General features: G+C 44.0%; 1 protein-coding gene across 2 annotated transcripts in view; it reads left to right on the top strand.

Annotated features, from left to right (window-relative positions):
* GAB3 (GRB2 associated binding protein 3) overlaps positions 1 to 23,660 on the top strand; it is a gene marked incomplete at both ends in the record, with an annotated part of 60,057 nt that extends 36,397 nt beyond the window's left edge. Inside the window, 6 exons of one of the 2 annotated variants that reach the window (XM_082865413.1) lie at positions 8,759 to 8,814; positions 9,291 to 9,510; positions 11,508 to 11,589; positions 12,539 to 12,641; positions 22,137 to 22,253; positions 23,544 to 23,660. In XM_082865413.1, coding sequence (XP_082721539.1) covers positions 8,759 to 8,814; positions 9,291 to 9,510; positions 11,508 to 11,589; positions 12,539 to 12,641; positions 22,137 to 22,253; positions 23,544 to 23,660 — 695 coding nt within the window. The remainder of the gene's footprint in view (positions 1 to 8,758; positions 8,815 to 9,290; positions 9,511 to 11,507; positions 11,590 to 12,538; positions 12,642 to 22,136; positions 22,254 to 23,543) is intronic. The other variant, XM_082865414.1, reaches the window with a different exon arrangement.
* Positions 23,661 to 25,968: the final 2,308 nt, after the last annotated feature.

Below are 25,968 nucleotides of genomic sequence, written 5' to 3'. Positions count from 1 at the left end.
CATTTTTTCCTGATATTTGCCCAGCAGTGGGATTGCTGGATCATATGGTAGCTCTAGTTTTAGTTTTCTGAGGAACCTTCATGCTATTTTCCATAGTGACTACACCAATTTACATTTCCACCAACAGTGTACAAGGGTTCCCTTCTATCCGCATCCTCACCAGCCTTTGTTATTTGTTGCCTTTTTTTTTTTTTTTTTTTGCTGTATGCGGGCCTCTCACTGTTGTGGCCTCTCCCGTTGCGGAGCACAGGCTCCGGATGTGTAGGCTCAGCGGCCATGGCTCACGGGCCCAGCCGCTCCGCGGCATGTGGGATCTTCCCGGACCGGGGCACGAACCCGCGTCCCCTGCATCGGCAGGCGGACTCTCAACCACTACGCCACCAGGGAAGCCCTTGTTGCCTTTTGATGAAGGCCATTCTGGCAGGTATGACGTGATACCTCATTGTGGTTTTGATTTGCATTTCTCTAATAATTAGAAATTTGGAGCAGCTTTTCACCTGCCTGTCGGCTATCTGTATGTTTTCTTTGGAAAAATGTCTATTCCCTTCTTTTGCCCATTCTTAAATCAGGTTGTTTGTTTTTTTGACATTGAGTTTTATGAGCTGTTTATATATTTTGAATATTAAACCCTTGTTGGTCATATCATGTGCAAATATTTTCTCTCATTCTGCAGGTTGCTTTTTGTTTTGTTGGTGGTTTCCTTTGCTGTGCAAAAGGTTTTTAAGTTTAATTAGGTCCTGTTTGTTTATTTTGCCTTTATTTCTTTTCCTTAGAAGTTAGATCCAAAAAATATTGCTATGATTTATGGCAAAGAGTGTTCTATGTTCTCTTCTAGGAGTTTTATGGTTTCAGGTCTTGCAGTTAGGTCTTTAATCCGTTTTGAGTTTATTTTTGTATATGGTGTGAGGAAATGTTCTAATCTCACAGTTTTACATGTAGCTGTCCAGCTTTCCCAGCACCACTTATTGAAGAGACTGTCTTTTCTCCACTGTATATTCTTGCCTCCTTTGTTGTAGATTCATTGACCATAGGTGTGTGGGTTTATTTCTGGGCTCTCTATTCTGTTGCATTGATCTATGTGTCTGTTTTTGTGGCAGTATCATGCTGTTTTGATTACTGTAGCTTTATAGTATTGTGTTAAGTCTGGGAGGGTTATGCCTCCTGCTTTGTTCTTTTCCCTCCCATCGCTTTGGCATTTCAGGGTCTTTCATAGTTTCACTCAGGGTCAAGATCCATATGAATTTTGGGATTATTTGTTCCAGTTCTGTGAAAAATATGGGTATTTTGATAGGGATTGCATTAAATCTGTAGATTGCTTTGGGTCGTATGGACACTTTAACAATATTAATTTGTCCAATCCAAGAGCGCAAGATGTCTTTTCATTAGTTTGTATCACCTTCAGTTTCCCTCATCAGTGTTGCATAGTTTTCAGAGTATAGGTCTTTCACCTCCTCGGTTAAGTTTACTCTTTTTGATGCGATTTTAAACAGGACCATTTTCTTGCTTTCTCTTTCTGAGAGTTCATTATTAGTGTATAGAAATATGACAGATTTCTGTATATTAATCTTGTATGCTGCAACTTTGCTGAATTCATTTATCAGTTCTAATAGATTTTGTGGAGACTTTAGGGTTTTCTATATAAAGTATCATGTCATCAGCAAATACTGACTGTTTTACTTCTTCCTTTCCAATTTGGTTGCTTTTTATTTCTATTTCTTGTCTGACTGCTGTGGCTGGGACTTCCAATACTATGTTAAATAGAAGTGGCAAGAGTGGGCATTCTTGTCTTGTTCCTGAATTTAGAGGAAAGGTTTTCAGCTTTTCACTATTAAGTATACTGTTAGCTGTGGGTTTGTCATAAATTCCCTTTATTGTGTTGAGATACGTTCCCTCTATACCCACCTTGAAGAGAGTTTTTATCATGAATGGATGTTGAATTTTATCAAATGATTTTTCTGCATCTATTGAGATGATCATGTGATTTTTATCCTTCCTTTTGTTAATGTGGTGTATCACATTGATTGATTTGCGAAAATTGAACCATCCTTGTGTTTCTGGAATAAATCCAACTTGATTCTTTGATGGTATATGATCCTTTTTATATATTGTTGGATTTAGTTTGCTAATATTTATTAAGGATTTTTGCATCTATATTCATCAAAGATATTGACCTGTAATTTTCTTTTTCTGTAGTGTCTTTGTTTGGTTTTGGTATCAAGGTAATGGTGGCCTTGTAGAATGAATTTGGGAGTGTTCCGTCCTCTTCAATTATTTGGAATAGTTTGAGAAGGATAAGTATTAGTTCTTCTTTATATGTTTGTTAGAATTCCCCTGTGAAGCCATTTGACCTTGGGGTTTTATTTTCTGGGAGTTTTTTTTTTTAATACAAATTCATTTTCACTACTAGTGATTGGTCTGTTCAAATTGTGTGTTTCTTCTTGTTTCAGTCTTGGCAGGTTGTATATTTCTAGAAATTTGTCCATTTCTTCTAGGTTTTCCAATTCTTTGGCATGTAACTATTTGTACTATTCTTTTATGATTTTTTTAATCTCTGTGGTATCAGTTGTTATTTCTCTTGTTTCATTTATTTTGTTAATTTGGGCCCTCTCTCTTTCTTGGTGAGCCTGGCTAAAGGTTTATGAATTTTGTTTATCTTTTCAAAAAAGCAGCTTTTGGTTTCATTGATCTTTTCTATTGTTTTTTTATCTCTATTTTATTTATTTCCTCTCTGATCTTTATTATTTCCTTTCTTCTGCTGACTTTGGCCTTTGTTTGTTCTTCTTTTTCTAATTCTTTTAGGTGGTAGGTTAGGTTGTTTATTTGAGATTTTTCTTGTTTCTTGAGGAAGGCCTGTATTGCTGTAAACTTCCCTCTTAGAACTGCTTTTTTTTTTTTTTTTTTTTTAGAACTGCTTTTGCTGCATTCCATAGATTTTGGAGTATTGTGTTTCCATTTTAACTTGTCTCGAGTTATTTTCTGGTTTCCTCTTTGACTTCTTCATTGACCCATTGATCCTTATTAGCATACTGGTTAGTCTGCACACATTTGTGCTTTTCCTATTTTTCTTTCTGTAATTGATTTCTAGTTTCATACTGTTGTTGGAAAAATACTTGATATCATTTCTATCCTCTTAAATTTGTTGAGACTTGTTCTGTGGCCTAGCATGTGATTTATCCTGGAGAACATTCCGTGTGCACTTGAAAAAAAATGTGTATTCTGCTGCTTTGGGATTGAATGTCCTGTAGATATCTATTAAGTCCAACCAGTCTATTGTGTCATTTAAGACCACTGTTGCCTTACTGAGTTTCTGTCTGGATGATCTGTCCATTGATGTCAGTGGGATGTAAAAATACCCTACTATTATTGTGTTACTGTCAATTTCTTCCTTTATGTCTGTTAGTATTTGCTTTATATATTTAGGGGCTCCTGTATTGGGTGCAGATTTGTTAATGAGTGTAATATCCTCTTTTGTTATCGATCCCTTTATCATTATATAGTGTCCTTCTTTGTCTTTTGTTATAGCTTTTGTTTCAAAGTCTGTTTTGTCTGATAGAAGTATGGCTACTCACACTTTTTTTGTTATTTCTGTTGGCATGAAATATTTTTCTCCATCCCTTCACATTCAGTCTTTGTGTGTCTTTAGCCCTGAAGTGAGTCTCCTGTAGGTAGCATATTGAAGAATCTTGTTTTTAATCTAATCAGCCCGCCTATGTCTTTTGATTGCAGCATTTAGCCCATTGACATTTAAAGTAATTGTTGATAGATATGTATTTATTTCCATTTTATTGCTTGTTTTCTGGTTGTTTTTGTAGGTCTTCTCTGTTCATTTCTTCTTCTTTTTGTGTCTTCCCTTGTGGTTTGGTGATTTTCTTTAGTGTTATGTTTGTGTTCCTTTCTTTTTAGTCTTTGTGTATCTATTGTAGGTTTTTCATTTGTGGTTATCATTGGGTTCATATATGTTGACCTATAACTGTATCTACTTGGTTTTTTTTTTGTTTTTTTTTTTTGCGGTACGCGGGCCCCTCACTGTTGTGGCCTCTCCCGTTGCGGAGCACAGGCTCCAGATGTGTAGGCTCAGCGGCCATGGCTCACGGGCCCAGCCGCTCCGTGGCATGTGGGATCTTCCCGGACCGGGGCACGAACCCGTGTCCCCTGCATCGGCAGGCGGACTCTCAACCACTGCGCCACCAGGGAAGCCCTATCTACTTGTTTTAAACTGATAGTCATTTAAGTTCAAACAAATTCTAGAAGATCTACATTTTTTACTCCCTTCCCCCACATTTTGCGTTTTTGATGTCATATTTTACATCTTCATGTCTATACCTTAACTCTTTATTGTAGTTATAGTTGATTTTATAATTTTTTGTATTGTAATATTTGTACTGGCTTATTTAAGTGGTTGATCCTCAGTCATTACTATATATTTGCCTTTCCTAGTGGGATTTCCCTTTTCCTATAGATTTTTCCTTCTTTTCTGCTTAGAGAAGACCTTTTAACATTTCTTTTAGGGTAGGTTTAATATTGATGAACTCTTTTAGTTTTTGCTTGTCTGAGAAGCTCTTTATCTCTCCTTCGATTCTAAATGATGATCTTGCTGGGTAGATTATCCTAGGTTGCAGGTTTTTCCCTTTTAGGACTTTGAATCAATCACTCCACTCTCTTCTGGCCTGCAAAGTTTCTGCAGAGAAATCAGCTGATAGCCTTATGGGGATTTCCTTATAAATGACTATTTTTCTCTTGCTGCTTTTAGGATTCTCTCTTTATCTTTAACTTTTGCCATTTTAATTATGATATGTCTTGGTGTGAGTCTGTTTGGGTTCATTTTGTTTGGAACCCTCTGTGCCTCCTGTACCTGGATATCTGTTTCCTTCTTTAGGTTTGGGAAGTTTTCAGCCATATGTTCTGCAAATACATTTTCAATGCTTTTCTCTCTCTTTTCTCCTGGAACCCCAATGAAATGAATTGTTGGTGTGCTTTTGATAGTACCTAGAGGAATGGAGTTTTTTATATGCTTTGATCCAAATCAAATCAGATCCCTTTGGCAAAGAAGCTTCTGGTCTTCACGACTTGCCTTGCCCTGGTAGAACTACTTCTGAGTGAGCTGGTGAGGGGTATGGGAGCACCCCAAGCTAAAATGCCACAGATTCTCAGTGTTCTTACCAGATGTCCACTAGTTGTTTTTTTTTTTCTCCAATAAATCCTTCCCAATATAATATACAACAATTTTGTTGTATGCTGTTGGTAAATTTTCAGAGTCCCCAATTAGTTGTGCTTGACGTTTTAAAAATAGTTTTGTACACTTGTATCATTGTTTTTTGGAGAATGGCTTTTCTGAGCTCCTCATTCAGCCATTCCAGTAATACCACCTTCCTCTGTTTGCTAATATTTTTTGCGGGGTGAAGTAGAAAAGAATAGCTTTATTGCTTTGCCAGGCAAAGGGGGCCGCAGCAGGTGAATGCCCTTAAAACTGTGCGTCCCAACTTGGAGAGGGTAGTGAGAAGTTTTACAGTAATGGTTCAAAGAGGGTGTGACGTTTGCTAATATTTTATTTAGGATTTTTGCATTGTTAATCATAAGTCATATTAGTCTGTACTTTTCTGATATATTTTATGTTTATCAGGTTTAGCTACCAAGTTATACTTGCTTCATAAAAAGAATTAGAAATATTCCTTAATTTTCTAAACTCTTGACCAAATTTGTGAAGCATTGGGACTGTCTGGTCTTTGAAGTTTTGGTAAAATTGTCTGTTGAAACCATCTGATCTTCATAACTTTGTCTATTTTATTCTTTGGAAATTTTTTGTGCCAATTTTGCTGTGGTGTATTTTTTGGAAAATTATCCATTTCATCTAGATTTTGAAATTTATTTGTGTAAAGGCATGCAGAATTGTCTCTTTTTTTAAAAAATTTCCTCTGTTTCAATGATAATTTTTTCCTTGTCAATTCTTATTTTGCATATTTGTGCCCTCCTCTTTTATTGATTAGATTGGCTAGTCGGTTGCCTTTAGGTTATATTTTTTCCCCAGGAAACCAAGATTTTGATTTTTTTAAAATTAATTCCAGGGCTTCCCTGGTAGCACAGTTGTTGAGAGTCCGCCTGCCGATGCAGGGGACACAGGTTCGTGCTCCGGTCCGGGAAGATCCCACATGCCGTGGAGTGGCTGGGCCCGTGAGCCATGGCCGTTGAGCCTGCGTGTCTGGAGCCTGTGCTCCGCAACGGGAGAGGCCACAGCAGTGAGAGGCCTGCGTACTGCAAAAAAAAAAAAAAAATTAATTAATTCCACTATTTCTCTGTACTCTATTATTTTTTGCTTTTATCTTTATTTTATAATTTCTTTTCATTTTCTCTATCGTTCTTTTTTAGCTTTGAACTGGGTATTTAATTCATCTGTTTCATTCTGTCATTTTTATTGATATAATGTTTTAATAGATTTTACATTCTGGGTAGAATTGACCATTTATTTATTCCAGGTACTTGATGGGCCCTTTCAATATTAGATTCAAGTGTTACTTTATTTGTGGACCTTTTCTTGGATTATGATTTCAATATTTTGTAAAATTAATTTTTATTGGAGAATAGTTCTTTACAATGTTGTGTTAATTTCTACTGTACAGCAAAATGAATCAGCCGTATACATATATATATGCCCCCTCCCTTTTGGACTCCCTTCCCGTTCACGTCACCACAGTGCATTGAGTAGGTTACCCTGTGCTATACGGTAGGTTCTCATTAGTTATCTATTTTACACATAACATCAATAGTGTATATATGTCAATCCCAGTCTCCCAGTTCATCCCACACCCCCCTTCCCCCTTGGTGTCTATACGTTTCTTCTCTTCATGTGTGTCTGTATTTCTGCTTTGCAAATAGGATAATCTGTACCATTTTTCTAGTTTCCACTTATATGGGTTAATATGTGATATTTGTTTTTCTCTTTCTGACTTACTTCACTCTGTGTGTGACACTGTCTAGGTCCATCCATGTCTCTACAAATGGCCCAATTTCATTCCTTTTTATGGCTAATATTCCATTGTATATATGTACCACATCTTCTTTATCCATTACTCTGTCGATGGGCATTTAGGTTGCTTCCATGTCCTGGCTATTGTAAATAGTGCTGCAATGAACATTGGGGTGTATGTATCTTTTTGAGTTGTTTTTCTCTGGGTATGCACCCAGATGTGGGATTGCTGAGTCACATGGCAGCTCTATTTTTAGGTTTTTAAGTAACATTCATACTGTTCTCCATAGTGGCTGTATCAATTTACACTCCCACCAACTGTGCATAAGGGTTCCCTTTTCTCCACACCCTCTCCAGCATTTGTTATTTGTAGACTTTTTAATGATGGCCATTCTGACCGGTGTGAGGTGATACCTCATTGTAGTTTTGATTTGCATTTCTCTAATGATTAGTGATGTTGAGCATCCTTTCATGTTTGTTGGCCATCTGTATGTCTTATTTGGAGAAATGTCTATTTAGGTCTTCCACCCACTTTTGGATTGGTTTGTTTTTTTTGATATTGAGCTGCATGAGCTGCTTGTAAATCTTGGAGATGAATCCTTTGTCGGTTGCTTCATTTGCAGATATTTTCTCCCATTCCGAGGGTTGTCTTTTGGTCTTGTTTATGGTTTCCTTTGCTCTGCAAAAGCTTTGCAGTTTCATTAGGTCCCATTTGTTTATTTTTGTTTCTATTTCCATTTCTCTAGGAGGTGGGTCAACAAGGATCTCGCTGTGGTGTATGTCAGAGAGTGCTCTGCCTAGCTTTTCCTCTGGGAGTTTGATAGTGTCTGGCCTTAATCCCATCGACCTCCATCACATCACTCTGAGCTGGGAGTTATTCTCGTGCTTTAAGATGATGTTGACTCTTCAGTTTATTTCTCAGAGGCAGCCTGACTTTTCCACATGTCCAAGTTCTAGGGAGACACTTTGCTGCGGTGCCCACGTGCTGAGGGCCCTTTTTGGCGGTGTTCCCCGTCACCGGCCGCCGTCTCCTCCCGTGGGCTCTCGCAGTTCGGGGCCCCTGCCTTTCCTCCTCCTCCACTTGCTCTCTCTCAGCATGAGCCAGTGCTCATCTTCCTACGCTTTGAATATTGAGAGTCTCTAGGATTTTATACTTAACCTTTTCTCAACATCTACAACCTAGATCATGTCCTCTCCTCTGAGGTTTTGACTGCCATCTCTGAGCAGGTCTCATTTGCATCTAGGCCCATATATCTTGCTACCTTCTGGACATCTCCTATTTCAGTTCAACAGCTATTCTAAATGTTTACGTCACACTGTTTATGTCACATCCGTCTCACAAATGTCTGATCCTGGACTCATCCAGCTCTCCTCTCTCTCCGGATCTGTACCTGAGGCGCTGACTCTTGCTTCAGAAATTCATGGTCACCGATTCGCACTGCTGCTCATCACAAGGGCTGTTTCACGCCTGCTGCCCTCTCCTCAGACCTCCAGCTCTGCCTCTACCATCTCTAAGTGCAGAAAATTCATGTAACAAACGCAACGAGCATTTGTTAATTACTGGCTCTGACTCTCCCCAGTTCACAGAGAGAACTGAAGCCATCATACAGCAACCTCTTCAAAATCTGGTCCGCTTTCCATCTGTGGGGGGGAAGGTGTTCTGACTGCCCAGCTAGACTCAATAGCAAGTCTCTCTCCCTCCCTGGAGCTGCACACAGGGCCCTGAGGTGCACAGGTACTAGGAGCCTAGTGTCAATTGATGTCCGCATTTTTCACCACCCTGCTTGTTTCTTGCAGGTGATGTAGAAGGCCAATCTTTAAGACACCGAGATAAGCGGCTAAGTTTAAATTTGGTAAGTTTGGTACTTGAGTTCCTTTAAGCCTCAATTTTTACCAGAAAAATAGCCTGACCTATTTACATTCCCATGATGTCTTTTAAGACAGCACTGTGAATCTCTGAGGACCCCTCCAGTCTCCCATTAAGGCTTAAACTTGTCTGGGAGCTACTGGACTTTGTGTGCTCTGAGGACCCTGCCAGTTCTAATGGTCCAGACGCTTCCCCAAACTTGGGGCACCTGCTGAAGTCATCACATGATGCTTAAAGCGTTTGCATAAATTCATTAACCTCTGTCTTCTAGCATGAGATCTAGGCGAGTCACCACCTACCTCACACGCTAAGTCCAGAGGCAGAGCTTGAGTTAGAGGCTTGTCTGACTTTCCTAAGCAAGTTCAAAGTCATTCCTGGAAAATCTGCAACTGAATTGCCATGTGCAGCCGAGGCTGCCCACTGGAAGCAGTTTCCATGGCTATTCTGTGCTTTCCCTTGCAGCCGTGCAGGTTCTTCCCGATGTCCCCTCCAGCTTCCGCCAGCACTGAGGACAGCTACGTGCCCATGAGCCCCCAGGCCGCCGCCTCTGCTCTCGGACCCAACTGCAGCCCTGACGACTACATCCCAATGAGCTCAGGAAGCATCTCCAGCCCATTGCCCAAGCTCCCGGCGGACCTGGAGCCTCCCCCCGTGAACAGAGATCTCAAGCCTCAGAGGAAACGTAAGTTACTTCCCCAGGCCTGCTGCGTGGGACTGGGGAGCAGGGTCTGGTGGCCGTGTGGCAAAGCTTCCCTCCTGACCGTCTCTGGGAAGGGGACACTAGAGAAACCAGCCCAGAGGCCTGGGAAGCACAAGGGCAGGCAGAAATGGCTGGGATTGAGTGGGGAGGACCCTAAGGATGAAAGGAGCCAAGTTCACTCCAGAGGACTCATCTTTGGCTGCTTCCCTAACAAAGGCGTCCACCTTGTGTAAGGCAGCCAAGAATGGCCTTTGACACTGATTCCTGATGCACACCTGGTCGCATGCCACGTCGCTCAGTGCCCTGCTAGCGCCCGGCAGAAGAGGTGTGTGGGGCGGGGGCACATAGAGGTGAGTGGCCGGAACAGGCAGGGAGGAGGGCGAAGAGGGGACGAGCAAAAGCAGGTCAGGGTAACTTGCCAACTTCCTTTTTCGCTCGTCGTCACCTGCCCAGTAGGGCTGGGCGATTCCAAGGAAATACCTGGTACCGTGACCACGACCCCTGACACTCCATTGGCTCCGTCGCCGGCTCTGCTGCTTCAGGTGGCCCCGCCCAGAGCTGGAACTAAGTCGTCTGCTTATGCCCGGTCCTCTCCAGGCTCCCCCTCTTCAATTCGAGTCAAATCACATTTCTGGGAGAGGCACAGATGAGCGAGCACGCAGGGAGAAAGATACAAGTAGAGTTATTCAATAGGCACCAAATAGGGGAACAGACCCTGTCTCGTGAGCTTTAGAGGAAGTAGCCATTCAGGCTGGCCAGAAACCATTTCACAGGCACCTGTAACTGTGAGGTAGATACTGTTGTTTTGCTCAGTGACTTTTCTGTAGCAACGCCGTGCAACAGAACTTTCTGTAACGAGGAAAATGTGGCTGTTGAACAAGTGCAACTGAGGAACTGAAGTTTTTAATTTTATTTAATTTTAATGCATTTAAATTTCAATAGCCACATGTGGCTAGTGGCCACCACGTTGGATGTTAGAGCTCTAAAAGACCTAGTGATGGAGGCGCAGAGATTTTGGTTGGACGTGTGGTTGTGGATTAATTGGGACGCCTGGGCCAGGAGGGGCTGGTTCTTACACGTGTGGCTCCGGGGTTGGACCCTGCGGCCCAAGCAGGAGAGGCAGGGGGTGTAGCCAGGAGGCGTCTGGTCAGTGAAGCCGAGACCAGGGTGCATCACAGCCAGGAGAGACCTTCTCCCCGGGGACTACACGACGCATATGTCCTTTCCAGCTCAGCACCTGGCAGGTCTGAGGCTCCTGGGCAACTGATTGAGCAGCACGAAAGTCACTGGCAATATGGAGCGGAGTTAAACGCTCTCCACCTGTGTGGCCTAGTGGAGGGAAGAGCTAGAAAACCAAGCTGGTCAAGGCAGCAATAGAGGAATACGCTCACGACCAACCAGCAAGTCGGGCAGCTGAGGGGGAATGGAATGCCAGGGCTACTGCAGTGAACAAGCCAGAAAACCCTGTGCTCCCAGAGCGCGGTCGGTCTAGAGCCAAATCAGATCATCACAGCTGAATGTATCGTCACGAAGTGGGCGAGTGCCGTGAAGGGTAAGCACAGGAACTCATGACAGCCCATGAGCTGGGCCTTATCTTGCCTGGAGGTCAAAGAAGGCCTTCCTCCTAAGCAGGACCTGTTGAGCTGAGATCCGAAGATGACTCTAACTAAGGCAGAGAGATGGGGAAGAAAGGTACAGTTTCAGTTTGGGACACCTAGAACCATGCCTGACAGTGAGTTCTCGGTAAGTGTGTAGCGACTGGGTGTAAGCCCAGCTGATCGTGTAGCCACTGGCTCGGTGGTTGTCCCCTCTACCCTCAGTGAGGCAGGGAAGAGTAGGACAGCAAAAAGCACGCTCACCGTCAGCACTGCTTGTAAGTAAATGTGGATCTGATGGAATGTCATGGTTTTATAGTCTTCAGTTTGTGGCCTTGAACCCCTGAGAACTTACCATGTTGGTTGTCATGTGTTATCTTGTAGCACGGTCACCTCCCCTGGACCTGAAAAGCCTCTCCACCATCCGGGAACACACGTCTCTCACCAGGACCCGCACTGTGCCTTGGTGAGTCTGATTGCTCATAGGGGCCTCATCCGGTGCACTCCCAGCCTTACTCAGGCCTCGGTGGTTAAAGGTAGTCGAAGCCCACTCGATCTAGCTTAAGTCGAACGAGGGATGGGATTTATTATCCCGAGCTGGAAGTGTTTTGTAGGTCACAGAGGAAGGACCATAAGTCAATCTCCCAGGACAATGGAATCGGGAACAAGAGTGCTGCTGGGAACCTGTCTCTCACGTCTGCTTCTCTGTTGCACAATCCTCACGGCCTGAGATGGCTGTCCCTTAGATCCTTACTTACATGCTACAACCCTAGTACCAACAGAGAAAGGTTCTTTTTCAATCCCAATTCACGTGGGCTCAGGAGACAAACCCCAAAACGTATCTGCACTCTTTCATCTCACCGTGTAGCAATTTCAGAGTCCTTGTAGGAATTTCAGAGTCCTGAGCCTGGCCTGGGAGTTTCTTAGTTCACCCCATATGCTGCAGGACACAACGGCTCTGTAAAGCCGAATTCTGCAGTGAACTACATTCCCAGACAGAACTGCAGAGCCTTGGATGAAAGTGGATTCCTATCAAAGGAATGGCCACACTCCCTTGCTTTTCCTGGTTACTTTGAATGGAAACAAGAGAGCCTCGAAGGAGCGTTTTTGTTTTGTTTTGTTTTTGTCTAAATGACATGATGCCTTGGTCTCTTTCTGGAAAGCTCATGAGCTGTGTCACATGGAGGGCCTGGAAAAAAAATAGCCTTTGAGAATTGGGAACCCCTTTCCCCATAGCAGGACGGCAGCTGCGGGGTAGTCTCTCTCCTGGTTCAGGAATTGCTTTGGCCAGAAGGAAGTTGCATGGGGAAGCGGGGGCGAGGGCCAAAAGCCCAGAGGGGCCATGTCAGTTCTTGGCTGGCTTTCAGAGCAGCTGTAAGACATTGCCTTGACCTCACCTATATTTCTGTTCTTAGCAATCGAACCAGCTTTCTCTCTCCAGAAAGAAATGGTATTAATCCTGCAAGATTTTTTGCCAATTCTGTTTCCAGAGAAGAGGAACAAAGCTACATGCAAATGGTAATCCTATATTTTTCACACTCTTCTTATTCTTCACCCCAATCTATATTATCAGTTCACTGTAAAGGAAACATAGCATTCAGAAAGTCCTGTGCAATCTTAAAACAATTACTTGACTGTAATACCAGCTTACAATGTTTTCCAGACTGGGAACAAGTTGTTATGAAGTCGGTTTTCTTTCCTGCAATATTCAGCTCCTCGTACCACTTTGAGGCCACAGTTTTAAGTGTACCCAGGGCTGCAACGTGTAATGGGAAAATGGAAATGCTAGCAACTCTTTTCACCATGGCTGGGATATTGTGTTTGACTCCAGTAGGTTTGTAGCTTCCTGGATGTCCAGAGTCTAAGCTGTGAAAACTCACACATTGGATGTCCCCTTCCACCACACCACCGGGTAGCCCTGCCCTGACTGCCTCCGAACCTTTACCAAAGATGAATCACTTAGAGTCCCGTTGGGAGGGTGGCCCAGTGTCCCGGGTCATGGATGGGTCTAGTCTCTGGAGACTCCTGGTAGAGTCTTTCTGTGGCCCAGAGTGCACAGAGACCCGACATCTCGATCCTTTGATGAACGATTTATGGTTCAATCTCTCCTCCTGCCCTCTGTTGTCCCTTCCATTCTCTCTACTTTGGATTCTGTTGAGAATGGATTACTGAAGAGAAGGGGGGTCTTTTAGCACCTCTGGCAATTATCAGGCCCTTTAGCCAGAACTTTAAAATGTAGGGAACTCTAGAGAGAATCTCTGTTTAAACTATGAAATTTTGAAAAAGAGATCTTAGAAGGACAGTGTTCAAGGCACTGAGACTATATACTTTTGAGAAGAGAACTCGGCCTTCCTATACGTGACAATAACAGGCATTTAAAATTCTCAAAACAGTCACCTCCAGTGAAGCAGCAATTAAATGCTTCGTTTTGCCTTTCTATTTGACAGATTGTTCTGTGAGTACCCACGTGCAGGTGGAAGGTGACTCATATCCAGTCTGCTGTGGTATTCCCAATATTTTGCACACTTAGTAATGGCCCTTGGGAAACCTCTAGAAGAAAACACTCATAAAAGATACTGCCCAGCTGTGCTTTGTCTCCAGAGAACAGAGAAGGGAAGTGAATCTATAGCCTCATAGAAGCAAGTGCAGAATCATTCCAGACACTAGCAGTTATTTCTGATCTTTGAGGTTGTGAGAAAGACCACTGTTTCATTAACAGCATAATTCAGGATTGGTCTCTTGCCTGTATATAATCATTGATTAATGACTGTCTCTGTACATTACTCGGCAATATGACACAGTAGATTAAGAGCCCAGAAAACTGGCTGAAGGAAGGTAGCTCTGAGGGAACCACCCCATAAATGAATTTAAAGCCTATCCCATCTCATTCACATTATTATTTACATTATTTCACTTGTTCCACAAAACAACCCATTTGGTAGACAGAACTAATATAATTCAGTTTCAATTTTGCACATAATCATATGCATAATTATTTTCTCTTTGAGGACAAGTTCTTATCTGAATGTAAAAATTTAAGCTAGGGGCTGAAATACAAGTTTTCTTTTATTAAAGTCACCTATCCTTCTTTAGCTACTTTATTTTTAAATGAAATATAGTTGATGTTCAACATTTTGTTCATCTCAGGTGTACTACGTAATGATTGACATGTGCATACATTGAATGAAATGGTCACCGTGATAAGTCTAGTAAGCATTTGTCCCTCTATGACTTACTACAATGTTATTGATCCTGTTCCTTACACTGTAGAGTACATTCCCATGGGTTATATAATGGAGGTGTGTGCCTCCAAATCCCCTTCACTTATTCCGCCCACTCCTCTCCCCCTCCCTTATGGCAACCACCCATTTGTTCTCTGTATCTGTGAGTCTGTTTTCATTTTTTGTTTTTGTTTTTATTTTTGGCTGCGTTGGGTCTTCATTGCTGCATGCGGGCTTTCTCTAGTTGCGGCGAGCGGGGGCTACTCTTCGTTGTGGTGTGCAGGCTTCTCATTGTGGTGGCTTCTCATGTTGTGGAGCACGGGCTCTAGGTGCGCGGGCTTCAGTAGTTGTGGCTCGTGGGCTCAGTAGTTGTGGCTCGCAGGCTTAGTAGTTGTGGCTCGCGGGCTCTAGAGCGCAGGCTCAGTAGTTGCGGTGCATGGGCTTAGTTGCTCCGCGGCATGTGGGATCTTCCCAGACCAGGGCTCGAGCCCATGTCCCCTGCATTGGCAGGCGGATTCTTAACCACTGCGCCACCAAGGAAACCCCTGCTTTTTGGTTTTTGTTTTGTTTAGATTCTACATATGAGTAAGATCATGTAGCGTTTGTCTTTCTCTGACTTATTTCACTTTGGCATAACAGCCTCTAGATGCACCCATGTTGTCATAATGGCAAGATTTTTTTGTCTTTTTTTTTTTTTTTTGCTGGGTAACATTCTATTGTGTGTGTGTCTATATATATATATACATATATATATACACATGTACATACACACACACACACACATATATATACACATCCGTATACCACATCTTTATCTACTCATCTATTGATGGACACTGAGGTTGCTTCCATGTCTTGGCTATTGTAAATACTGCTGCACTGAACATGGGAGTGCATGTATCTTTTCGAATTAGTGTTTTTGTATTTGGGGGGTGATAAATACCCAGAAATGAAATTACTGAATCATATTTTTAATTTTTGAGGAAGCTCCATACTGTTCTCCATAGCAGCTGCACCAATTCACATTCCCACCAACAGTGTACGAGGGCTCCCTTTTCTCCACAGCCTCACCAAATTTGTTACGTGTGTTCTTTTGATGATGGCCATTCTGACAGGTGTGAGGTGATGTCTCATTGTGGTATTGATTTGCATTTACCTGCTGATTAGTGATGTTGAGCATCTTTTCATCTATCTGTTGGACACCTGTATGTCTCCTTTGGAAAAATGTCTATTCAGGTCCTCTGCCCATTTTCTAATCAGGTTGTTTGTTTTTTTGATGTTGAGTTGTATTTGTTATTTGTATATTTTGGATATGAACCTTTTGTCAGATGTATCATTTGAAAATATCTTCTCCCATTCAGTAGGCTGCCCTTTTGTTTTATTGATAGTTCCCTTTGCTGTGCAAAAGCTTTTTAGTTTGATGTGGTCCCTTTTATTTACTTTTTGTTTTTCTTTCTCTTGCCTGAGGAGACGTAACCAAAAAATATTGTTAAGACCCATGTCAAAGAATATACTGTTTATGTTTTCTTCAGGGAGTTTTATGGTTTCAGGTCTGGTATTGTCTTTCATCCATTTTGAATTTGTTTTTGTATGTGGTGTGAGAAAGTAGTCCTGTTTGATTCCTTTGCATGGAGCTGTCCAGGTTTCCCAACATTTATTGAAGAGGCTGTCTTTTCTCTGTTGTATATTCTTGCCTACTTTGTCGTAGATTAATCGACCACACAAGTATGGATTTATTTATGGGGTATATTCTGTTCCATTAATCTATGCGTCTGTTTTTTTGCCACTAGCACACTACTTGGATTATAATATAGTTTGAAATCAGGGCGTGTGATTCCTCCAGCTTTGTTCTTGCTTTCTTTTTCTTTCTTTCTATTTTTTTTTTTTTTTTTGCTGCGTGCTGGCTTTCTCTAGTTGCGGCGAGCGGGGGCTACTCTTCGTTGCGGTGCGCGGGCTTCTCATTGCAGTGGTTTCTCTTGTTGCGGAGCACGGGCTCTAGGCGCAAGGGCTTCAGTAGTTGTGGCTCGCGGGCTTCAGTAGTTGTGACACTCAGGCTCAGTAGTTGTGGTGCACGGGCTTAGTTGCTCCATGGCACATGGGATCTTCCTGGACCAGGGCTCGAACCCGTGTCCCCTGCATTGGCAGGTGGATTCTTAACCACTGCACCACCAGGGAAGTCCCTGTTCTATTTTTTTTAATTTGATGAAGCACTTCAGTAGGCAAGGTACCGTGGAAACCGCATGACCACCATATAAAAATAATCTTAAAATGGTAGAGAATATAATTTTAAATTGTATTTTGTAAATCCAAAACTCAACTGCCAAGAAAGGAAACGGGATCTCTCGGGCCAAAGGTATTGAGAACTTGCAAATCCTGAAAATCAATAGGAATTACAAAAGATAAAATCACCTAGAGAAGTAAGTCATTATTAGAAATGTTAGATTTCACATATAAAAAAAACTATGTTTTATATATTTAAAAAGTAAGATGAGTTGAAAGTTGGACTGAGCCAAAAGATACTATTTAAAAACGACCAGGTGGGGGTTCCCTGGTGGCGCAGTGGTTGAGAGTCCGCCTGCCGATGCAGGGGACACGGGTTCGTGCCCCGGTCCGGGAAGATCCCACATGCCGCGGAGCAACTGGGCTCGTGAGCCATGGCCGCTGAGCCTGCGCGTCCGGAGCCTGTTGCTCCGCAACGGGAGAGGCCACAGCAGTGAGAGGCCCGCGTGCCACAAAAAAAAAAAAAAAAGACCAGGTGGATTAGAAAAGACCCTTTAGAACTTCTAGACATAAAAATAGGGATGAAACTAGAAACTCAATGGGTGAGTTAAACAAACTGAACCCAAAGAGTAATTTAGTGAAGTAGAATATAGTTTTGAAGTTCCTGATAAGTCAGGACAAGGAGATAAAAACATAAAGTTGAGAAATGGAAGATAGTACGAGAAGGTCCAACATTTGTCCAGTCGGCGTTACAGAAGGAGATAATAGGAAAAAAAATAGAGAAGCAATATGTAAAGGGATAATGTCAGTTTCTCACAGTTCATGAAAGACATCAATCCTCAGTCCAAAGACTCACAAATAGGTCACCGTAGTCAAATGTTAGTGGTAGAACGTGGATGGTAGGTGTATGGGTGTTCATAGCATATTTTCTTCAATTTGGCTGCTTATTAGAAATTTTCCATAGTAATAAATTGAAGAAATAAACCCCATGAAAGGAATATGAATAAAGGTGAGAAATTAACAAAATAAACCACAAAATTACAATCAACACTGACCTAATTTGCTCTTTTAAGAGATTAAAATTGAACGCAACCAATCAAGAGAAAGCAATGCATGCAAATAAACAATATTAAGAATGCAAAGGAAGGAGGTAACAATTGCAAATACATCAGAGATTAACGACGCGAGAATACTATGAACAACTTCATATTGAGTGAATTTGAAAACTTTAGTGAAAATAGGCAAATTCTCAGAAAAATATTATTAAAAACTGACTCAAGTAAAAACAGAAAACACAAATTATTAGAGAAACTGAATACGTAGGGAAATTTTTACTACAAAGGATCACAAGGCCCCCAAAACTTTACAGAAACTTTCTATCAAAAGGAAGCGATCATTGCAGTCTTATATAAGCACCTCCAGGGAATGGCAAAAAGAGGAAATATTACCCAGCTTATTTTATAAAGCTAAAATAACTTGATACCAAAACAAATAGCACTAACATAAGTAGAAAATTATATATCAATCTCACTCATTCATGAAGGTTAAAAAATCCTAAGCAAGAATAAGTCCAACCAAATCTTGCACATGAATGTTCATAGCATCATTTTTCATAATGGCTAACAAGTGAAAGCAACCGAAATGTTCACCAAACGATGAATGGGTAAATAAAATGTGGTATGGCTACACGGTGGAATGTTATGCAGCCATACAATGAAATCAGATCCATGAAACAACAAGGATGAACCTTGAAAACAATATGCTGAGTGAAAGAAGCCAGTCACAAAAGACCACTCTTTGGGATTTCTGGACCCCATTCCAGGATGTGTGCGTGTTGGTTGGGGTGGGTTCCCACATAACACCAAGCAATTCTCGGACACCGGCAGGGTGTCCAAGGATTCAACTCAATTCTGACACTTTCTACCGGGAGCTAGCGTCAGATTCCACAGGTTAAGGGTTCAGTCCTACAAGACTGCCCACCCCTTCCAACTTCAGCTGCTGGTCACAATCCCAGGTTGTTATCTGTGCTTCTGACTGACTGGCTACAGATTGGAGGTTCCCACGTCCCCCTGCTTGGGTTTGGCTCATTTGCTAGGGCAGCTCACAGAATTCAGGGAAGCACTTACTTACGTTTACTAGTTTATGATAAAAGGATATGATAAAGGATACAGATGAACATCCAGATGGAAGAGAGGCACAGGGCGAGGCATGAGGAAAGGGCCCAGAGCTTCCACGCCGTCACCAGGGGCCACTCTCCCAGCACCTCCAGGTGTTCACCAGCCCAGAAGCTCTCTGAACCCAGTCCTCTTGGGTTTTATGGAGGCTTCACTATACAGTATGACTGGTTAAATCATTGGCTGTTGGTGACTGAGTCAAGCTCCAGCACCTCCCCACTCCCCGGAGATCGGGTGGGAGCCGGGGAGTGGGACTGAAAGTTCCAAGCTTCTGATCACATGGTTGGTTCTCCTCGCAAGTAGGAGGCACGTTGTCAGGTGCCACCTCATTCCTATAATAAGAGACATCTCTGTCATTCTCAACACTTAGGAAATTCGAAGGGTTTTGGGAGCTGTGACCCAGGAATCGTGGACTGAAGACCAACTATATATGAGAAATAAATATTTGGTCATCTGAATGACCAAATATATATTTCTTGTAAATCACAGTATCACAACCACATATTGTATGATTCCATTTCTATGACATGTCTAGAATAGCAAATCTGTAGAGACAGAAATTAGATTAGTGGTGGTTGCCTAGAGCTTGGGGAGATAGTGGGACTAGGGGATGATGGCTAAGGGGTGCAGGATTCGTTTTGGGGTGATGAAAATATTCTAATTGAGGTGATGATTGCACAAATATGTGAATAGCCTAAGCACCACCGAATTGTACACTTTAAGTGAGAGAATTGCGTGTTATGGAACTATATCTCAGTAAAGCCGTTTACAAAAGAAATCCTAAAAATTTTAGTAAAATAAGTTCAGCACTTTATAAAACTGAAAATATGCATGAACGGGCTTCCCTGGTGGCGCAGTGGTTAAGAATCTGCCTGCCAATGCAGGGGACACGGGTTCGAGCAGATTGAGCTCGACCAGATTCGACCTGGCCTGGGAAGATCCCACATGCCGTGGAGAAATGAAGCCCGTGCGCCACAACTACTGAGCCTGCGCTCTAGAGCCCGCGAGCCACAACTACACAGCCCGCAAGCCACAACTTCTGATCCCGCGTGCCACAACTACTGAGCCGGTGTGCCACAGCTACTGAAGCCCACCCTCCTAGAGCCCATGCTCCGCAACAAGAGAAGCCACCGCAATGAGAAGCCCACGCACCGCAACGAAGAGTAGCCCCCGCTCGCCTCAACTAGAGAAAGCCCACACGCAGCGATGGAGACCCAATGCAGCCAAAAATAAATAAGTTAATTAATTAATTTTAAAAATATGCACGAACAAGTTGGAATTATTCCAGGTATGCAAAGTGGTTTTAACATTTGAGAATCTGTTCATGGGCATCTCGGTAAAAATGGCAGATTGACCACAGACTTCTGTTTTCCCTCCGTCCCAAACCTTCCTCTAAAATCACAGTAAGGGATTTGTTAAAGGCATAAACCCACACGGCTGTGAAGCACTGAAGAAGACAAACACGGTAACGCATTGGAAACTGGAAAGCAGGTGGATTTGTAGTGAATGATTGATCAGACCCAAGAGGGAAGCTCTAGCATAAAGACAGAAACCAAACAAACTATGCCAGAAAGAGAAACAGTTTCTTTTAAATCTATTGTTACAGATATTCCCTGAGAGATGAGCTGTTACAACCATAAATTAAAGGAATCTATCAAGTCAGTCAAGCACATTAACATGTTAAAGGAGAAAAGCAAAAATATTCAGTAGAACTGACCAGCTATTCACATATGGGAACGTGATATGTGAACAGAGGCTGCATTACTGGGAAAAGGAGGGTTGCCCATGTGGGGTGCAAACAGAACAAAAGGGAATTACTTGTATCCCTGGGTGACCACCACATGTTAAAATCAGTTGAGGCTAGGTTATGACTTAAATGTAAAGGACAAAACTTGATAACTTAGAAGAAGATGTGGGAAAACCAATTACAACCTCAGCATAGGAAGAATTCTTTAAACAAAATACAAGAGCAAACTACTCAGGAAAATATTGATATATTACATTGAAAGCGAGAACATTTCTTCATTTACAAAATACCAAGAAAAACCCACTGTAGACTGTGATGGGCTATTAGCAACACACATAACCAACAAATTGTTAGTCTCTTAGATATGTGAGGCAAATCAGAAAAATACAAGCACTTCAGTATAAAAATTAGCAAAACAAAACAAACCTAAACAGATAATTCACGGAAGAGAACAAAATGAATGACCCGTAGACATATGAAAGGATGGCCAATTAATTAAATTATCAAGGGTGTGGAAAATCAAATCACAGTAAAATACCATGTTCCTCGTATCAGGCTGGTGATAGTCAAGTTGAAGGGGCCCACATCCCAGGGACACACCCTAGAAATTCTTCCACAGGTGCGTGAATGCTCACAGGAGCATTGCTTGTAAGAGCCTCCAAACTGGAAACAACTCAAATGCCTGTTGTCGGTGGAACAGTTAAATAAACTACGTAATGGAATCATGTATGCTAATGAAAATGAATGAAGTGGGGCATTGACATGGGTGAACGTGAAGTATGTAAATTGAAGTCGCCACAAATGCATACAATACGGTTCTATTGAGAAAAGTTCAAAACAGTCAAAACAAAACAGTATGTCACTTAAGGACACTCACACATTCATAAAACCATCTTTAAAAAGAAAAGTGGTAAACACCAAGTTCAAGATAGCACTCACCCCCTTGGGGGGCAAGAAGGCAGCAGTAGGGCTTCCCTGGTGGCGCAGTGGTTGAGAGTCCGCCTGCCGATGCAGGGGACGCGGGTTCGTGCCCCGGTCCGGGAGGATCCCACACGCCGCGGAGCGGCTGGGCCCGTGAGCCATGGCCGCTGAGCCTGCGCGTCCGGAGCCTGTGCTCCGCAACGGGAGAGGCCGCAGCAGTGAGAGGCCCGCGTACCGAAAAAAAAAAAAAAAAAACAAAACAAGAAGGCAGCAGTAGAACGCAGCCCTCGGCATGTGCCGTGTGTGTCATGTAGCGGTGGCATACTCCGAAGCTGGATGGTGATGCCATGGGTGTGTGTTGCACACGTTATCACTGTTTGTATTGTATAAAGTATCTTTAAATGCATTTGGGATGTCTTCACTTAAGCTTTCATAAGTGTGATTGAGCTTTTCAGGATTTAAAGTCTCTAAGGTATCATGGGCCTGTCAGACCCGTAAAATGATTCCTTCTTGGGGGAGATTTTAGCCAGCTGCTTCAATGGTGAATGAAGGCATAGCTTCGTGTGAAGCCCAGCTGGGCTGTATTGTATTTCAAAGCCAGCTCTCCTTCCGAGGTGCGGGCTGAGCTGCACAGGACTCATCGGGCCGCTGTTGTCTGATGGCAGCTGCTCGCCCCCTGGGCAGCCCGGCCAGAAGTCGGTAACCCGCATCCTGTGGCGCTGGTTTCTAGGAGGAGCACGGAGAAGCCAACTTGCTGAGCAGTGGAGCTCTGACGTGGACGAGGAAATTCAGCCTGGACTATTTAGCCCTGGACTTCAACTCGGCGTCACCAGCCCCTGTGCAGCAGGTAGGCAGTACTGTGCGTCTGAGAATTCCCAGGAGATTCCATTTCGGTATGGATTTTGTTTTGGATGCTTCCACCGTGGACGTTCTCTTTGCAGAGTCTTAAACCTACAGACACGTACAGTGAAGAATCTTAAAATCAGCCCTAACTCTGCCTCCCAGAAGCCCTGGTGTATTTCCCTCGGGGCTGTGTTCTTTGCATGTCTGCGTGTGTGAATGTATGTAGTATTCGTGCTCTTCAAAGCTTGGACCATGACGTTTGTTGAGAAATTGCTCTGGCAGAGATGAGGGTGGGGTGAAGTGTAGTCCAGGCATAGGAAGGGCCTGCTGAGGGAAGAAGTGACAGCCCTGCTTGGCTAGACTCTGGGGAGTGGTGACGGGAGCTCTCAGATGGCTTTGAAGCGGCTCCGTAAAGGGCCTCAGGTGCCAGGTTGGGCAGTTTTGACTCCCTTGAGTAGTGTTCTTGTCTGTAGAGTGGTCAGCAGAAATAACGCCTATGTTGAAGCCTGTCGTGAGGATTAAGTGAGTTAATCCATGTAAGGGACCTTAGCCATTGACTGTTGTCACTCACTGCACAGGGGAAGCCATGGAATGAATGGCTGGTGAGCAGTGGACGACAGCTGAAGAGTTTTTAGCACGGGATGGTCATGGTCTAGACTGCGCTAACAATATATCGTTTGATGAGAAAAATCACTTGCTGAACAGAATATACAGTATAATTTCATTTTGTGTGTGTGGCTTCCCTTCCCTTTTGCTGAATGAGCTCCCACTTCTCCTTAACCTTTCATTTCATTCCAGAAACCTAAAATGATACTCCAGCAAAGCTGGTCAGCAGGATAGACAGATAAGCCCAGATGGTGCATTAGCCAGTTCTGGTCGGCTGTGCAGTGAAGACAAGCCCCGAATCTCTGTGGCTTTTGACCGCAAAGGCTTCTCAGTTGTTGCCTGTGGGACAGTCCATCACGGTCCCCACGTGAGGCATGCCGGTGTCCTGGCAGGGGAAAAAGGGAGAGTGCAGGATCACAGGACGCCTCTCTCCTCTCTAGGAGGGGCACCCGTCACCCCACTCATATTATATTGGCCAAGGCGAGTCAGCTGGCTAGAGCTAAGTTGAAGGGAGCAGACGTGAGGAGAGATTTACACACATTCACCCGCAGCGTGACATTTCTGCAAGTGACGACCCAGGAGGGAGGGCCAGCCAATACTTGACACTGTAATCCACCAGAGACTGACTGACATTGTGCTGAATTTTTAAATTTGATGGAATGAAACCCTTTTTCTTCTCCCCCTTCAGAAACTTCTCTTTTCAGAGGAGCAAAGAGTAGACTATGTCCAAGTGGATGAGCAGAAGACGCAAGCTCTCCAGAGCACCAAGCAGGAGTGGACGGACGAGAGGCAATCCAAAGTGTGACGGGGCTGGGCTGCGGGCAGGGGGCTCTGAGGGAGGCCAGCCCTTGTCACCGGCCACGCTGGCCCCTGCCAAGCCTCAGGCCGGTGGACCGGGATGTAGAAAACTCCATTCGGGCAGGGTAGGAACAATCAAAGCAAAAGTGGCGTTAGAAATCTTCTCCGGTGGAGCCTTTGACGTGCAGATTGGAGCGAACAGGATGACATCTTTTGACTCCAACGCCTGAAGTTTCGATCTCTCTCCTGTGCTTCCACTGGAATCATAAATGATCCTAGGAGAGACGCGCCTGGGCACCATCTTGTCCCCACCCCTGAAGGCACAGTGCAAGACACCAAGCCTAGTGATGGTGGCAGAAGGACAATGCGAGTGACAGGAGCCTTGAGTCCCGAGGTCCGTGAGGAGCACGTCAGATGAGGCTGGTGGCTCTAAGGACAGCGTGCTTAAGCAGCCACCTGTGGCTGGGTGTCCCATTGCTGTTGGCTTTCTCCCGGCATGCTTTCACACGCATCGTCTCATCTCTTCCCCTCAAAGACCTCGGAAGCTAGGCTTGGCGGAGATCACTGCTCCCACTTTGAGGAAAACAATACCAAGAACCAGAGAGGGGAACGCTTGACCCAAGACGACTCGTGGAGTGAGACAGCAAGCCAGGCTCCTTCCGCCGTCTAATGCTGCCTCAGTCACTTAGGATGACTTCAGAGACACGTGGGAAACACGTGCGGACACGGGGTGGCTCATCCTCTCCTCTCCCTTTCACAGGATCTCGAGCAGGTGCTTCTTCACTTGAAAGGTATGCCTGTCGAGCCAGGGTTTCTTTGTATGGTGCTCAAACGGGGCACTCGAACACAATCAGCGGTTACCATTAGAGACACCTCCCAACAGTCAGTGTGAAATGCGTTCTTGGTTCACACGGTCCCCTTGCCACCTCGGGGAAAGCTGTCCCTGGCCATCCTGTGCTGGACTCAAGCTTCTGAGTGATATAGTTCTGATCCAAAACAAAATCAAAGAACAAACCAAACACCGGTGACTTCAAGTCTCAGGTTTCCTGGCTACTTTTCCCTTCTGCTTTCGTGGCGACTAGCCCCTGAGACCGCACACATTCCCAGCATGCCATGAGGGCATCTTGTCACCCCTTCCTCTGTGGGGCACTGGGGTTCAGGGGACGCAGACAACAGGCTCGACTGGGCTCAGAGTTTTACATAACGCCCTTTGCCGATCCTTCTGAGTGCCTGCGGCCAGAGGACAAACCTCAACAACCGGGTAGTAAGCAGGTTCCGGCCCACTGTTCTGCCACGGTGTCTTATATACGAGGATGGACCAAGTAGGCGGGCAGGTCTGCGGCAGCCAGGGTGAGGGAGGGCAACTGTAGGCTTTGCTGCAGGGTTTCGGGGTTTCGAACTGCTCCGAAGGTAAGTACCAAAATCTTGGTTTTTCAGACCATAAAAGAAGTAATTTTGATGTTCAAAGCAGCACGGTCTGGTGACATCATTTTCTTCCCAGAGCAAGATGGGGGCCAATTGCCAAGGGCTTTAACTAAGTCCTTAGTGAGTCTGGACGGAGCCACGGGAGGGCTCCCTGAGCCCACGGCCTGCTCCATGGCCAGAGCCTGTAAGGGGCTGCCTTCTGCCTTCTGTGACTTGCAGGGAGTCACAGAGCCTCAGGCAAGAATCCAGGGCTACAGACTGCCAGTTCCCATAGATGGTGGCTTCCTTATGTGTGGGTCTCCTTTCATGAGGAAATACTTCCAGATCAGGCATTTTGTCATGCAGAAAGGGGGACCGAAGGGTCTCAAGCCTAAGTCCACAGGCCCAGGAACGTTGGGAGTTAAGTCTTCCTTGGGGAGGGAGGAGCCCTGAGGCCCAGCACACAGCCTGGCTACAAGGGCACGGTGTGACCCTGGGGACTCAATGTCCAGGCCACTTCACCACGCAGCACGCAGCAGCTGAATCGTGGCCATTGGGCCCGGGTCGAGACTGATGGCTCCCCTTAGGCCTGGCTTCCCCTCTCAAGGCCTCCTCCTAGGTCCCCGTTCAAACCACCTTTGTATCCACAACCGTGCAGATTTTTAACAATTCACTATGTTTTTACTGTTTCATGTCTGGAATTAATAAAAGTCTTATGAGGAGAGGAATCGTGACCTAAGTGCCCTCTTATTTAAGTGATGACATCTGAAAAACTACGGGACACGTTTTGAAACCTGAATAAGTGGAAATAGACTTCATTGCCATTTTCAAATACAACAGACTTAACCTGACTCAACATGGAATGACCTACATCCACGTTACTTCGCTGCAAACAGTGGAGCAAGTGGCTG

Source organism: Leucopleurus acutus (assembly GCF_964270905.1).
Source record: "Leucopleurus acutus genome assembly, chromosome: X".
NCBI classification, from domain to species: Eukaryota; Metazoa; Chordata; class Mammalia; order Artiodactyla; family Delphinidae; genus Leucopleurus; species Leucopleurus acutus.
This window is presented reverse-complemented; position numbering and strand designations above follow the sequence as displayed.